The following is an 18,249-nucleotide window of genomic DNA, read 5'->3' on the forward strand; positions in this document are numbered from 1 at the left end:
ATAACAGTCTTTATTATATATTCAACCCTTACCTTTTAATGCCTCAAGGGCTAGTGGCAGAACCATTTATGAATGTTTCAGAAAAATGAAAGTACTTTACTGTTCCATGTACATTCTTCCTCCATGTTTCTAAATTTCAGACTGGGATAAACCTATAATGTTAGGAAAATAATAACATTTTTGATAGACTGATAGAATGAAGAAATATTAAAGAAATCACATTTAAAAATAAAATTTTCTCCAAAATTCCATCCGGATTTTATTTTCCATCTTTCATGAAACAGAGATATCTTCTAATTCAAACAAACTTACTGCTAGGGTTTAAAATTTCAACTTCATATACATGACTCTAATTTTATTACTTATACTGTCAGTACAATTTATCAGAGGAAAAGTATTATAGAAGTTTAAAATAACATTTTAAACTAATATATCAAAGACTGTTTTCTCTGGACCCACTGCACTTCATGTGTTTGTAATGGGGAGTTTTTCATTTACTAAACTAAATTCAAAACAATAATTTTCAACAAAGACTCAATTCAAACAAGTTCCATAAAATGCACATTTTATTCTGTATCATGAAAAAATATTCACATTTAAATAAATTGTGGAAAAAAACCAAAGTTAATCCTCCCTGATGAAATACAGTTTATTGTGCTGAAACCCAGAATTCTTTTGGGTTAGAAACTTCCACCTGCCAATTCACTTTTTTTTAAATGATTGTGTCTTGAGAACAAACCTTAAGTAAAGTGATAATCACCACAAACTTCCCAGAAACAATCAAATTTTGATCACAAGTATTCCAGAATTGACCCTAAAGTCATAAAGTTAAAAACATTTTCACACATTCTCTCAGCAATCAGGTGATGTCAACAGTACATACAAAATTTCTATATTACACACTACAATACCTTTGTTTAAGTAGAAAAAATGATTTGCTAAACATGAATTAAATTTTGAAAAGAGCAAACTAGTACTGCTTAGCATAAGGTATTAAAAACATCACATGAAGTTTTTGCATTATTTCCTTGGTCAATACATAAATCAATTGTTTCCAGTGAATTAATCCTTACAGATAGAGGCATTTTTAATACAAATTCCCACCAATATGGTTGCAGTGGCAAAAACATTTACAAACTTGCAAAAATGAATTCCCATAGTAATATTAGTGTTATAGTCAGGAATTTGCAGTATAGTATACAAAATGCTGCAACTAATGTAAACAATGTCACTAGAGCATAGAATAAAAAGAAATCTATAGTTTTTAATATATCATAAATATGCACATTTTACTTTGTGTTGTCTGAGTACCAAGCACTTCTAGGAATCATTGCTTTTCCCATAAACTACAGTGGATGTGTAGGGTAGAAATGGGTCTAAATTGGTTTCCAATTTCAATGTGGTAACAATCATATTGTTCCTAATATAAAATGCATGTTTTATCTCTCTTTAACTGTGAATGGGATCTAAGGAGGAAGATAACTGCTCAATGGAAGACACCAGTGCTGCCAATAAGATGGAAGTGAACAAGACATTTATACCATCTTTGAAAAAGAACACTGAGAATCATAACGTGAAAACATTGCTGCACAGATAAAAAACCTATCCTTGCCACTATTTTTCTAAATCTGAAATATTTTAAATAATCTTGATTTTAAATAAAAGTACATTTGGCTTTTGTATAAACTGACAATGCATGGCTGTGACATAATATACCATTATTAAAGACCCAGGTCTATCAAAATGTCTTTGACATGAAATTCAAAATGAATCATTATTGTGATTTTGCATAGTTTGCTAGCTATTCTTCCTGTTTGCTCAATCATGGCCTCATCAGGAATCTTTCCCATCATACTTTGGTTGGAAAAAATTGAAGAGCAAATGAGGGATCCATGACACCAACACCTCTGTGACTTACAATAATCTTTATGTTGTTTTAATCACAAAGTCCAACATCCCAATAGAGAGTCTGACCATGGAAGGAAGAGGTTAAATTCATGTCATCAAAGACGATTTAGCAGAGAAGGAGGATAAAATATTTGGCAGTGAAATACTTAATTTGGTTGCTATGAATACCCAACCTGGTTTATTCAGGCATCAATTTAGATATTTTGGCCTTGACTGGTCTGGTCATTCAAAAGTTAGTAAATATGCATGAAGGAGAGAGTGGTCAGATCCTCTTGGCTTTACTCCATGAAGATAGAGCCCAACCAGCCAAATGTTTATGGGCCTGGGCTTCTAGGTAAGAACTAGAAGTTCTAAACTCAGTTGATGGGGGAGCACTCATTTATATATGTATTAAAGCCCCAGTATTTGACAAACTTTCACAATGCTTCCTAATGTTTCATTAAAGTCTTAACTATGGTTTTGACAATGTGTTATCTCTAAATAAATAAATAAATAGTTAAGAGCATCACACAGAGAAAACACATTAAGAGAAAGTAACAGCTATACCTAACCCTCTTTTTTATTTTCCTCAGTTATAATTCTGGCTCAACTGTAATTTTAGGTCAATTGTTCTTTGAACAAATGCATTTAGATGTAGCACAAGTCATGACCATATTTAAATAGTAACACAGTGATAATGTAAAAGCCAGGGATGAAAGTGAGCTAACTATAAAAGCTTTATACAGTGTCACTGGGGTCCTCCCCAGTTGTTCTGAAAAAGGTAGAATGGTCTTTTCCATGGTTACCTCTTGCTGTATTATCATCAAAGTGAAAACAAGATGGTTTGGGCTGAGGATCCCAGAGTATAATGTAATACCTTGTTTTTTCTCCTTATCTCAAAACATTATCTTAAAAAAACCTCAAAGGATAGAATAAATCACATTAAGAATATTAACATTTTTTTCATTAGAGAAAATTTTTTAAACTCTCTGAAGTAAATATACATACAAGGGGCTCATTAAATTTGGAAATAATACAAATTGCTATTCTACGCTGAAACAGTTCATTTGGATAATGCATTTAATAGTAGTTTGGCCAAGAAGCCAACAGTGGTACAATTTTTAAAAAAATTAAAAGATCTGGATAATCTACTTAAAATTCAGTGGGTCAAAAATAAATTTTAGAAATAAAATATTTCTATAGTCTCACCCAAACCCCAATATTAAAAATTAAGAGAGATTATAGAAAAAAACCTGAATGTTTCTTGCTTTTCTTGACTATCATGCATTACCTCTTTGGGTTAAAATTCAGTTGGAAAAGGAAATGCTAATACCAGTGACCACAACTTGCCTCTTACTTATAACCACATTTGGTGACTTACCTCTACTGGTAAGTTGTTGGGAGAAATAAAGGAAGGTTCCATTACTGGGATAGGGCACCTTGTGCTTGCAACAGTTATGATTTCAACCTCTGTCATTTATTCTAACCTATTATGAAAAATAAAAATTTATACTTACATAAGAGTGAAATTTTTAAAAATTATTTTAAATTCAGGAAACTTTAAAAGTACATGTCTTGAAATATCTGAAATTTGTGTTTGGACTAGATAGCCCTTGCAATGTCAGTATTTTATAAAGTGAAGTTTTCTCTCCAGGGTCTGCCTGCCTGTGTTAGAATCTCAATAGCTATGCTATCCTGACAAGTTCCCTCATCTATTCCTCAGCCATATATATATATATTTTTTTTTTGATGACTAATGGAAGATCCAGACTTAGCCAATCCTTCTCATTAAGAAGACTGCACATACTTACACAGAGCAGTCAATAAAAGTAATGTAAAGCAATGTACACCAGTAAAGCTAAGGGAAGACAAAAAAAAAATTCTATATAAACTCACCAAAGTTGATCTGATTGCACCCATAAGCATTGCCAGTGGCCATGCTTAGCTCTCCATGCACTAAACTGCAACCTCCATTATGCTCTTCTTTGTAGATCTGTTCCAAAAGTGAAAATGCAAATCCTGATTTGGACTCCTGTGAACTCATGCAGTCTGGTACCACTGTCCTACTTAAAACCTGACTCTGTTTTTGTTCTGATAGTGTAGTCCCACATGTATCACCTCTTGATATGTTTTCCTAGACCAAGATAAGAAGAATATTTCCTATAATGTCAAATTAATCTATATCAACCCTCTAAATAATAATAAATGTCATGCCACGCCTGTAAGAGTTTTTATTATCTAAGATGCTAACAACATTTAGGCTGTTAAGTACAAAGTTTACACTGAGAGCAAGTTGACTGAAAATATTTATTTACATATGCAAATACATATGTAATATGACTGTGAGTTGGAATGCCAAGGGTCCATCACAGCGTATAAAAATATAAACGTTATTGACCACTTAGTAAATAACTCATAAGGATTACAACGCATAGTAAAAAGTCATGGTCAATGATGACCAATCCCCTTAAACCTCCTCTAATACTTCTTGAAAGTCTCAGGCATTTATAACTAGTCTTCCTTTAACTTGAGAAATTGTGTCTGTTTTCAAAATAATGCCTAATTCCTAATTTGTAATAACAATTAAAAAATTCTGATTTGATGGAAAGATTAGAAAACCCAGTAAGAGATCTAAATATCTCTTGTAGTACATTAAAATTTCCCCTTTGTTTCTACATGCTCTTGCTATTTTCTTTACTCAAAGGGTCATGGCAAATGTAGTGACTGCAGGTTTGACTGCATCTCTTAGTTTACAAGACTGTCTTTGCAGAATGAACAATTGTTAACAAAATGAATCTCATTTTCGAAAATAAATTTTTACATGCTATAAGTGGCTTCCTTGAGTCACCAATATTACTAATTACAAATTATAACTTTTTAAAATTAAAACACTCTCATTAGGATACAACATGAGTGGTTTTCTAATGTAATTCAAATGATTTCCCTTTTTTAAAACTGTTTTTTTTCCAGTTCAAGATACACATTGAAAAACTGATTAGTCATTGGAAAGGATTCTTTCATAGTTAAAATTTTGTTATGAGAACATCTACCTATGTGGAGCCATTATCTTGAGAAAGTCATGATTATTTTCATACAAAAAGTTGAAGATGAACTATACCTTGAATATTCACCAAGTTGTTTACTTTTTCTCACAAAATTGAGAATTTCTGCTGAGCAGTATGATTAGGTAGAATAAGAAAAATCATAATATTTACATATGCCTTTTTCTCTTATTTCTCTCTTCCTTCCTAAAAGTTCTTCATTCTTCCCATGTTTATTTGATTAGTAGCTCTATATTCCCAGATAATTTTCAAGTCTTATACTCACATGCCATTGACCAATAATTATTTAGCTACTTATGCCTTTCCCCACCAACCCCTGGCCAGAGAAGTCTTCTCTAAAACCTAGAAGAATATTTAGAAAGTGCATCTTGGCTAGTCTGCTATGAATGAAAAAAAAATAACTTGTCTTAATGTTATTTTCATCTGAGAGGAAGAGGATTTTCCATTGACCTAATATCATCTTGGTGAAAGAAGGGAGCAGTTCTTACCTTCATTGTATTATTTATCAGTAGGGAAACTGAAGCCCCAGATACACCAAAAAACAGTTAACTTGCCCAAAGTTACAGTGCGATTGTGGCAAAGCTAGATGCAGAATCCAAGACAGAGCTCAGATATTCATCCTAGGCTTGAATTCTAGTTTTCCAAAAAGTTGTTCTTTCTTCTCTCCCTTTCCGTCTAGACCACAAGAGAAATACACTTATCATAAGAAAGTATGAAACACAACATTCACGTGATTACAAAATATTCTTATTTTAAAGTTATCCATGTATGATATGTACATTCTAGACAAATTTTCTTATTACCTACATAAAATTTTGGAAGAGATAGATAAGATATCTTAAAAGATAGTGGAATTTATTAGGGATATGACAAATAATTTCACTAGTATCAGCCACTGCACACTTCAAAAACAGTCACTGTTCTGAAGACTAATTTTTAAAAAAAAAAGGTTTCTAAAGAATTTAGTTATTTAAAATAGAACAGCAAATGGGTCAGATCTCACAGGTGAACCAAATCTTAAATTTAAGGATGGAAGCTCCGGTTTTCATTTGGGCTCCAATAAGATTAACTTTCAAAATGCAGTTTAATTAGTGGTCATAATTAATATTCTTAAAGTGCTGGGTACTTCCAGAGTATATATTTGTTCTTAGGAGCAATTTAAAACCCCAAATTTTCTAATTCTCTTGTTCTGATCTACATAATTTTTTTAACTGAATACTTAGGACACTCGTACTTCTACACTTAATGTAAGATGAAACCAGTATCATAATAAAAATTTTCCATTTTAACAATGAAGTATGTGTCTCTATTCAACGTCTATGCCTGGACCATTCTAAGGACTATTTATGTCAATGTGGGACACGAGCAGCTTTGGCGCTGTCATCTGCCTTTCATGTTCCTATTTGCCTTTTATCATAAGCTCCTCTATTTACTAGATCACAGTTAGTACAATAATATCCTAATACAGACTGATAAAACTTGTCATTATGATATGCAGCTCACATTTCCGTTTTTGTTTGACTTCTGTTATCACAGTACATTACAACCACCTGTCCAGGGTACAGCATCTGATCTTATACATTATCATAGAAAAATATTGAAGGTGTATAAGTTGCTTTGGAAAATGTTCAAATTTTAAATACATATCTATTTACTCCTATTATTCCATTGTTCAGAAAGATAATAATACAAAATTTTACTCTGGATGCACTGAGAGCATCTATACAGTACAAGAATAAAACATGCAGTCATCTGGTCCCCCAAAATAGAATCTACTGTCTATGTGCTGGTTGAGGCAACACAGAACATGATTGTATCATTACTGCACGTATTAAAGCAAGTGCTCACCCCTCATTCAAATCTGAGTAAGTCTGACTGGAAAGAGTTGTGGAATCTGGAAACCTAAAAGACTACTCTATATACAATGTTTGCTGAACACATGCATTCCTGCTGAAAACAGCAGAGTGCATTCAGCATTTTATCATATCATGCACACAGGAACAGAGGTGGCTGGAAAAGAATACTGTGATAACTACACCATAAATAAGCAACCGATACTCTTTCCTTTTTTGTGACAACATGAAGTAGTTCTAAAGTATATGGTTCTTTCCTCTATATATGAACATCAATATTGTAGGTCAATTAGATGAAACTCTGAATCAATGTCAGAACACAGCAGATATTAGCAACACTAATAAGCAAAGGCATGGATCACAACTACAAACCACCCTGCTGTTTCACAGACACTCATACCTTTACACCAACTGTTATTTCTGAAGCACATGGCTAAAGTTAAACTAAACATTTCTGTACTCAGATTATTTTTACCACACACTTTGAAAGCTTAGCCAAGCTTGTCTCATACATGGTTAAATAGAAAATACCCTGAAATTCAATAAATATCTGAAGTCAAGAAAAAGGTACCATCCTCATCATAAAAGCAACAGAGTCTCAATTTCAATGTTGATTTCTTACACCATGGTTACCCCACTGTCTTGTGCCTATGGTAGGTAGATATTGTAGCATAGCATGGAGATGTGTTCCCCTGAAAACTTCCACTTTGAGAAATGGAAGTTATGGGCAAAAAGAAAGGAAAATGGAACCCATGGCACATAACATCTGTTCTGAGACTCCTGGATTAAAGAGGCACATCTTGTGGGCATGTGAAGAACCTCTAATAGAAGTTCTAAAATATCAACTGTTTTTATAAATCACTTTGTTTTTCACTTCTCCAGTCTGATGGTCGTAACTTGTTTTTCAGTTCTGTTGCTCTTGCTTGGGGATTCTCAGAGATAGTTTAAAAAGCTCATAAAAATGGGTACAATACATCAAAATATCTCCTTTGATTCTGCTATCATCTTGTGTATGTTAACATATATGCACAGATGTTCATATATGTAATAATATACAAATTACTACTATATATTTTCAACTTGATGCAAACATTAACTGCCCTGCTCCTGCTGTTAAATGTCATGCATGCACCAATTTAAAAGTATGCCTCTCTGATCAACTTTATAAAGTAAACTTCAGTAAAAAGAAATAAAGTTTTTTAGGTTCTCACAAATGAGTGTGCATTTTATTCTCAATACACAGCATTTAAGAGTCTAACTATACACAGCCTTTTGTTACTTTTTTTTTTGGTTGATAATAGGCACTTTCTAAGAAGAGAATGTGTGGCCCAAAAGACTCTGAAATTCAGTCTTCAGTACCCCCCTTTCATGAGCGGATCTGTCCGAGCTGTGGTAGTCTATTGTATCAACTCAGCAGAAATCCAGCAGTAGAACTGTGTGCAAAAAAAGCTTTAGAAAACTGTAACCACAATAAAATTATAGAAGAGCAGTTGTCTGAGTTGAGCAACTTAACATCTATTATTTAGTTTTCTTTTTTTTCTAACCACATTTCATGTATTACCTCTATAAGCAGTTAAGAATCAGGTGTGAACAATTCTGTACCCGTGTTTCATTCTTTCTAAGTCACAAATAAGCTACAAAAATTTGTCTTTATATTCTTTTTTATTTTATATCATTCTAGTTTAATTTTTGATATGATAAATGTATTTTGTTTGCTTGTTTCTTTGCTAAGAGCCTTTTAACTTCACCCTTGAACAAGCTTTAAAAAAAATTTAGAACATTCTTCACCTTTGGAAAATCACCATCTCTAACATGAGTTGTTAAAAGGCCCTTTTACCCTGTGATGCAGTATTTCTATAATATACGCTATATTAAGTTTCATATTTATGGGGTTGATAAAATCAGCTTATAAGATGGTGGCTGTTATTTAAGACAGAGGGAGTAGGGATACCTTACATAAGAGTTTATGATTACTATCTAAGTATAATGTTAAAAAAGGAGAGGTATAGTTGAGCAAAAATGCAATTCATGCACAAACCTCATAGCAAAAAGTTCTCAGCATCCCACACTGCTATCTGACTGAGGCAACAAAACAGTCATTTAAATGGAGCAAACACTGCCTATTGGGGAAAATAACCTAACGCTAAGTTACAGAAAAATATCCTATGGAAAGGGTTCACAAAATGGCACTAACATTTTAAAATGCTGAATGCTTCCTTGGCATTAATTTATAATTTTAACTTAACAGAAGAGTGAGGAAATGACAGCTCAATATAGTCGGCCTGAGATCAAATTTGTCATGGCAACATTGGCAGGTTGGACCCTGATTCTTTAACTATTACATTGCCTGGTTAACAAAAATCATACCTTTTAAAATTATAGAGATTATAAATAAATGTAAAGTGTACATGCAGTCAACTGCATAATATACAAGCGATATCTATGTTTTTAATAATTATCTTCTTCGGCAGGCCAGAATCCAGCTGGACATGCAATATTTACATATCAAAATCCATATTGTGTTCATCATATTGAAAGCAAGTGAAAATATATATATATGTATATACTGTATATACACACATATGTATATAGATGTATATACTGTTTTTAATATATTAACAAATATATATGTGTATATATATATATATATATATATATATATATTAAAAGTGGATTTCATCTTTGTCAGGTTCAGGTGACTCAGGCCTTGAAACACTAAAAATATCCTGACATGGTATTTGGGGAGGTACTTGGAGCGGCATTTGGGATTTGGGAGAAGAGGTCGGGGGCACACTTTTTTCTGAAAGTATTTTTAAAATTTCTGCCACCTGCTTCTCCAGGGCAGTCATTCTGCAGCTTAGCAGCTGAATGTCCTCTTTGAGTTCGTGTTTGACTTCCTGCAGTGTGGTCTGTAAGGCCTGCTCAGGGATGGGATAAAAGGGGTGCTTGGCATCAGCCTGGATGGGGCTATGCTCTAGCGGACTTCGCGCCTCCCCAGCCTTATCCAAAAGAAGGTCACTTTTTGTAATCCCACTGTCACAAGAATCTGTTTTTCTTAGTGGATTTTTGGTGATGCTGTTCTCTGAATCACTGCCCTTAGGGTCCTCGGAGAGTAGCCCCATCGACTCAGCTTTAGTGACATTATTCCAGTCTTCCTTCTTCTCCTCATGGGCTCCCATATTATTCTTGAGCCGCAGCCACCCTTTCCCATTTCCATTCTTCATTCTTATGGGGCTGTTGACTTTGAGACATTTGGGGTCAGCACCGCCACTGGGCTTGAGTTCCATGGCATCACGGTTGTTTTGTTTGAGGGACTCGCTGGCTTTCACATAGGCCAGAGATGTCTGAATGGGCGTAATCTGTGACACGGTGACCACACTAGTGCCAGTGATGGAGGCTCCGTTCTGTAAGGAGCGGCTTTCTACCTGCAGATGGTTCCGCTCAGGGTCACTCTGCGTTGACCCCTGATTCCGCAGCTCCTTCTGCTGCTTGAACTTCTGGAAGAGCTTTCTTACCGGGTGGTCCACGGGGATGCTGAGGGTGACCTCATTCTTTTGCCTGAGGCGCTCCTCCTCTTCTTTCTTCACATCACTGATTTTGCGGAAAATGATCTGTGGAGGGGGAGAGAGATAAAAAGCATGATTATAAAAACAGTAGGCACAGAGGGAACCTACCTCTACATAATAAAGGCCATATATAACAAACCCACAGTCAACAGCATTCTCAATGGTGAAAAACTGAAACCACTTCCAATAAGATTAGGAACAAGACAAGGTTGCCCACTCTCACCACTCTTATTCAACATAGTTTTGGAAGTTTTAGCCATAGCAATCACAGAAGAAAAAGAAATAAAAGGAATCAAAATGGGAAAAGAAGAAGTAAAGATGTCACTGTTTGCAGATGACATGATACTATACATAGAGAATCCTAAAGATGCTACCAGAAAACTCCTAGAGCTAATCAATGAACTTGGTAAAGTAGCAGGATACAAAATTAATGTACAGAAATCTGTTGCATTCCTATACACTAATGATGAGAAATCTGAAAGAGAAATTAAGGAAACACTCCCATTTACCATTGCAACAAAAAGAATAAAATACCTAGGAATAAACCTACCTAAGGAGACAAAAGACCTGTATGCAGAAAACTATAAGACACTGATGAAAGAAATCAAAGATGATACAAACAGATGGAGAGATATACCATGTTCCTGGATTGGAAGAATCAACACTGTGAAAATGACTTTACTACCCAAAGCAATCAACAGATTCAATGCAATCCCTATCAAACTACCAATGGCATTTTTCACAGAACTAGAAAACATTTTTCACAATTTGTATGGAAACACAAAAGACCCTAAATAGCCAAAGCAGTCTTGAGAAAGAAAAATGGAGCTGGAGGAATCAGGCCCCTGGACTTCATACTATACTACAAAGTTACAGTAATCAAGACAGTATGGTACTGGCACAAAAACAGAAATATAGATCAATGGAACAGGATAGAAAGGCCAGAGATAAATCCACACACATATGGTCACCTTATCTTTAATAAAAGAGGCAAGAATATACAGTGGAGAAAAGACAGTCTCTTCAGTAAGTGGTGCTGGGAAGACTGGACAGCTACATGTAAAAGAATGAAATTAGAACACTCCTTAACACCATACACAAAAATAAACTCAAAATGGACTAAAGATCTAAATGTAAGGCCAGACACTATAAAACTCACAGAGGAAAACAGGAAGAACACTCTATGACATAAATCACAGCAGGATCCTTTTTGATCCCCCTCCTAGAGAAATGGAAATAAAAACAAAAATAAACAAATGGGACGTAATGAAACTTAAAAGCTTTTGCACAGCAAAGGAAAGCATCAACAAGATGAAAAGAGAACCCTCAGAATCGGAGGAAATATTTGCAAATGAAGCAACGGACAAAGGATTAATCTCCACGATATACAAGCAGCTCATGCAGCTCAATATCAAAAAACCAAACAACCCAATCCAAAAATGGGCAGAAGACCTAAATAGACGTTTCTCCAAAGAAGATATACAGATTGCCAACAAACACATGAAAGAATGCTCAACATCACTAATCATTAGAGAAATGCAAATCAAAACTACAATGAGGTATCACCTCACACCAGTCAGAATGGCCATCATCAAAAAATCTACAAACAATAAATGCTGGAGAGGGTATGGAGAAAAGGGAACCCTCTTGCACTGTTGGTGGGAATGTAAATTGATACAGCCACTATGGAGAACAGTATGGAGGTTCCTTAAAAAACTAAAAATAGAACTACCATATGACCTAGCAATCCACTACTGGGCATATACCCTGAGAAAACCATAATTCAAAAAGAGTCATGTACCATAGTGTTCATTGCAGCACTATTTAGAATAGCCAGGACATGGAAGCAACCTACATGTCCACTGACAGATGAATGGATAAAGAAGATGTGGTACATATATACAATGGAATATTACTCAGCCATAAAAAGAAACAAAATTTAGTTATTTGTAATGAGGTGGATGGACCTAGAGTCTGTCATACAGAGTGAAGTAAGTCAGAAAGAGAAAAACAAATACCGTATGTTAACACATATATATGGAATCTAAAAAAAAAAAAAAAAAGGTTCTGAAGAACCTCGGAGCAGGACAGGAATAAAGATGCAGATGTAGAGAATCAACTTGAGGACACGGGGAGGGGGAAGGGTAAGCTGGGATGACGTGAGAGAGTGGCATGGACACATGTACACTACCAAATGTAAAACAGATAGCTAGTGGGAAGCAGCCGCCTAGCACAGGGAGATCAGCTCGGTGCTTTGTGACCACCTAGAGGGCTGGGATAGGGAGGGAGGGAAGGAGACGCAAGAGGGAGGGTATATGCCGATATATGTATATGTATAGCTGATTCACTATGTTATACAGCAGAAAGTAACACACCATTGTAAAGCAATTATACTCCAATAAAGATGTCAAAAAAATAATAAAATTATCTCATTGAAAATAAATAAAAACATATGACTTTATACTTGTGTGACAAGATACCAGTTGTACTTTGTTTTATAAAGGAAACCCTTAAAGATAGGGTAAGATCATTTCTAAAGGGAAAAATATTCCAATGCCAGTTAACAGATGCAATACACTTAAAATTCAACATAGAAACACTGACGAAGCTTGCTTAGCTTACTTAGTTCCACTTCCTTGCATATCAGAGAGGGAGTATAGTAAAGAGACAACTGAACAGAGCTATTTGCTTTCATGTTCATGTTCCCATTTCATAGAAAATATATAAATGTAAACATTTATGTTAGTTTATATATACATGTGTGTATACTTTTACATGTAATAAAACATTTATCTCTTAATTTTCCTTGCAATACATCACTATTTTTTGTAAGGTTTTCTTTTGAATCATATAGATATGATCCAAAGCCATTTTTAATGCCATCCTCTGTTTAGGGGCCAAATAGTAAGACTTCTAGGCTACAAAACTACTGAAAAGTTAAACAGTTTACCAACATAGCACCTGGGTTGGGTGGGAGGAGGGATTAAATTTATTTATGTGGCTCCAGAGGGCAGAACAAGGATTTATACTTAGAAGTTTCTGGAAGGTAAATACCAAGTCAGTATACAAATTTCATTTCAAACTATTACCTATTAATTGAATAAAGTGCCTTGAAAACTCATGAAACTCACACCACTGAAATAGCCAAACAGAAATACGAACGTTGTCTGTGTAACACTTTCACTGAGGAGGAGGTTGGACTCTTCAAATTCCAATATTCTTTAAAATTCAAATATCAAATTAAATGCATAGTACATGTAGTGTTAGATGAGTATTCACAAATAAGTAAGCATAAATTTTATTAAAAATACATTTTGAAATAATACTGGGAAGAAGTTACAACTCCATCAAGAGAAATTTAAAAGGCTGACTATGTAAGAAATTATTACCACTTATATTATCAGAGTTAGACGTGAATTTGGTAAGCGTGAGATTTTTGATCAGTCATCTAAAGAACAAAATAACTGCAGATGAGGGTTATAAGGAATATTCACAAGGGAGTTATATTAATGTGCTTTCAGAATCAGACAATTTTATGACGCTAGCAAAATTACTTACCTCCATCACCCTCTCTCATTAAGCTGTTGGTTAAATTAGAAATACATGTGAAGCACATAGTCTCCAGCACATAATAGACACTCAAAATATGCTGGTTGTCTCCCTTGAACTCTTGTAAAATACTTCCTGTTTGAAAACATTTTCATCACCTCTTAGAGATTCAGCAGCTTCCAGGAATAACATATAGTCATTGACCTTATACTAGAAACCAATACTAGTGATGATCACTGTAAACACAAAAGTCAAGGAGAAGCAATCCTCCATCTAAAAGCACATTTTCTAAATTAAGATTGATACACTAAATATAGCTTATCAAGTGGCAATAATTTGTATTTTAAAATAAATATTCTCTAAATTCAATAACTGTCTATTAATACCAGCATATTTTCCCTTCTCTACTGGCACATGAAATTGGGTATTTTTTTAAAATGTAATACTAATCTCTAAGTCTGACATCAAAGTTCTAGGAGTTTAATTAGAAGTCTTTCAAAGGGTTAACATGTTTCTTATGCTTCCTGAGTAAACAGGGCTTGTGCTAAACCTTCAAGATATTAACACTCTTTGGTACTGGACAAATCAAAACATGGAAACACAGATACTCTATTCCTATATCATCCCCGTTCATTGAAAAGGCATTTACTTTAATTCTATCAACTGACATGACATCTTCCTTCCCACTCCGCTCTGACCTTGCTTGTCTTTTTAAAGGTAGTTACTTAACCTTGGAAAGACATAGCCTTAGTGCAGTGTGGTAACTGAGATTACCCTTCGTGTTTGGGGAAAAAAGCATCTATTTCAAATGAACAGTGGAGGAGGGCACATAGGGGTGTCAGATAAAATGCAGGACATCCATGCAATATTTAGGACACACACTAAGAAATCATGCATTATTTACCTGAATGGGACATACTGATACTGCCATGTGAAGTTCACAGTTTATGAAAGATTTGGGGTTCCTGGAGACTGAGAATCTGTGGACATCTTAGGCCACAGCTTTATGTTTTAAATTTTCAATACAATGGCTAATAATTGCTTAAAATTATTGTGTGCTTACCAAGTTTGGGATGCTTTGTGATTTAAGGGTATGATGTACCCATGTAAAATATCAGTAGAAAAAGGCTTCTTTCTCCAGTTTCCCTTATCACCAGCCGGCCCCACCCCACCAAGAACCAACAAAGGCATTTGCACTGCTATTATTAAGTGGAGAACAAAGACTCCTAATGTCAAACTACTGAGAACAAAGAAAAAAAAAATTCTGTCACAGGGCCAGGCTGCCAGTCTGCATCGAGGGACAAATGAGATAGAAATGGGTTGGCATATTTTGCCACCAAGAAGATGTAAAATGAAATGAGAAAGAATGAGGTTTTGTATATGGAAGACAGAATCCTAAGAGTTCACACCTGGATTTGATAAACTATTTACAATAACCAAGCTTTTAAGCCTGAGGTCACTCTAAAAAAACTATTGGTTTGAATGGAGTTTACTGAATGAGACTAAATTTATTTTATTTCTTTTGACTGCAGAACAGAAATTATGGCTTATTGAAAAACACTTATAAAAATTTGCATATAACAAAGAGGTCACAAACATATTATCTCATTTAACTGTCATAACTACTCTATGAGGCAGGTCCTATTATTCTCATGTTATGGAAAAGCAAACTGAGGCACAAAGAGTTTAAATGGTTTGCATTAGGTCACACAGCTAGTAAGTGGTCAAGATACAAATCCAAGGAGTCAGATTACAAATAGTCTTAACAATTATACTCTACTGCAGCTCCTCAAAATAACTCTGACACCACCTTCTGGACCCTGTGAAAACCTGGATAGGTGAGTGGGTGAAGTAGGGAGTGATACAGTAGTTTAACATCCAACAGGTAACCCTTCATAGAGCATTTGCCATGATGAACCATTCCTCAAAGTGGTGAATTGAACAAACAATTGAAGCTCTGTGCTTGTTAAACAAGTAGAGTTGACAAATTCTTGCTGAGTAGAATCAGGTTCAGATCTTTGACCCACAAATCAATCTTTAAAGAACTTGAATCAGAATCCTTCAATTGTAAGAATAGAATGACATCCATTAAGAACTTATTTTCTAGTTGATGACAAAGCAAAACTTTCCTAATGCAAGGTAAGAGAATATAGGCCCTGAAGTTAAAAACAAAGAAACAAAAAAAGAGTTGATTTTATTATATTTACAGGGTTTAAAGACTAATAATCTACTGAGGTGTCACAACCAGTTGATCTATGTCTTACATGTAAAGCATGATAGCTTTTTGTTGTGTCTTAATATAAAAAATTCATTATATAACAAATAAAACAAAACTTACTGTATTTCAAAACCTTTAAATGTAATAAGCCATCCTTATAAGTCCTTATAGTTTTGAGGATCACTTTATGACCCTAAACTCCAAGTTTGAATAACAATCTATTTTTATTACTAAGGAGACTACATCTCATCATAAAAAATATGATGGAAATTATTCTACATTACTATTACAAGTATGAACACTCTCAAATTATCTGAGCTCATGCTGAATCTTTCCTTTTAAAGAAGTGCTTTTTACCTTTAACTTTTTAATCATGTAAAATAAAATGGTTCAAATTAATAAGGAATAGAAAGATTGATAAATTTTATTTAGTTAAACCTTCCAAAACAGTGTATAGTTTAGTTTAAAAATCTGCATGCTACTTTTTGGTAATTGAAAGAATCTTCAAACAATAAGAGTTTTCATAATCCAGTTGATTCTTACATTGGTAATGTGTCATACAGAAAGCAAAAATATTCCTGTTAATTCAATAATTCAATACATAAGCTATATAGATGAATTCTGCTTAATGATAACATGGAAATGATGATGATTTTTCCCTAGAAGGCAAAGATTAAAAAACAAAATCCCCCAAAACATTATTTTAGGAAATGATAAAGGATCTGAGTGAAGTTCATAGGAGATCAACTTACATGAATTAAACCATGTAAAAAAATATATATATCGATGATTATCAACATGGTGTTTGATAATCAAATTAGCTTTTAAAAAATGCAACATTTTTTTTTCCCTCAGTGTTATTAACCTAGAACCTTCTGCACTTCATGTATTCTGTGTCTTTTGCTCAATGGCAAATCAAATTGCTAATGAACACCAAAAAATTAAGGACAAAATTAAAAAAGAAAAATCACGAACCAGGCTATGATTCTAGCCACACATTTATTGGTAGAATGCACATTATTCTGTACTCTTTCTATCAGCAAAGAGGTTTATTTCATTTAAGCTTGTCTTCTCCTTGCTTCATTAGGTTCTGTGGAGCCCATGCTAGAAGGTTTAATTTATTTAAATGATAAAATCTTCTTAAACTTAACAGGGAACATGGCCAACTGAGCTTTCCATTTCAAAAGTAGGACATTTGATCATAAAAGGGATATCAAAATTAAATAATTTGAATGTGTACTGAACTTTGAAATCCAATAAAGGCAAGGGAAAAAAAGGGGTTAGAATCATTTATTTAATGACATGGATTTAGTGTTATGTAATTTGGAGGATAGAGGTGTGCTCTCCGAAATGACCCATCACTTTCCAGATCTGTGAATTGACTAGGAATCTATAGCTATATGCAATCAAGCAGCAGCTCCAGTTCATCTGACATTTAAGGATCTAGTTGGTTTGGTTCTTTGGTTCTTTTTACTGCTTCTGTAAACTTAGTCACTAATTCTAACTCTAGTCCTTTCAATCATTCCAACCTGAACTAATACAACAAAGTGGTACTTATTAAACATTATCATGTATATATCAGAGGCTATAAACTTTTCTTAACAAAGGCCACAGTGACAGAGCTGTGGTAGGTGACCATGTGTGACTGAAGGATAACAATGATGCATCACACTCTGTTTGAAATATGGCTGCCTTCCTTCATTTCAGCCACTCATAGATCTATAGGCTCTTCAGGGACAAGGAATGTGTTACAGATCTAGTTTAGCCTCTTAGGTCCTAAATAAACTTTGAGGAATTAATTAACTGATTAATGTAAAGAAAAAGGAAGGAAGGGAGGTGAGTAGGAAGGAAAAAGGAAGTGAGAAAAAGAATATGTTTTGATTCTGTTAATGTGTTGGGAAATGCCTAATGTGAATAAGGGTGGTGAGTAAGATGTAAATGCAGGACATTCTAGAATTACTGATACAATTACATTTTTTTATAACTAAAGTTTTTTCATTAAAAAAATAATAAAAGAAGGAAGCTGAAGTCTTCAAAACCAAGAATATAGCTGTTCCAAGGTAAAGCTGGCAAGGCTTAGATTCACTGTCTCAAATATTGCAGTAATCCATGAT

General features: G+C 34.2%; 1 protein-coding gene across 1 annotated transcript in view; it reads right to left on the reverse strand.

Moving 5' to 3' along the window:
• Positions 1-9,465: 9,465 nt before the first annotated feature.
• KCNH5 (potassium voltage-gated channel subfamily H member 5) overlaps positions 9,466-18,249 on the reverse strand; it is a gene marked incomplete at both ends in the record, with an annotated part of 361,648 nt that continues 352,864 nt past the window's right edge. Inside the window, one exon of the mRNA XM_079700833.1 lies at positions 9,466-10,413. Coding sequence (XP_079556959.1) covers positions 9,466-10,413 — 948 coding nt within the window. The remainder of the gene's footprint in view (positions 10,414-18,249) is intronic.

This window comes from Hyperoodon ampullatus (genome assembly GCF_949752795.1).
Source record: "Hyperoodon ampullatus genome assembly, chromosome: 3".
Taxonomy (NCBI): domain Eukaryota; kingdom Metazoa; phylum Chordata; class Mammalia; order Artiodactyla; family Ziphiidae; genus Hyperoodon; species Hyperoodon ampullatus.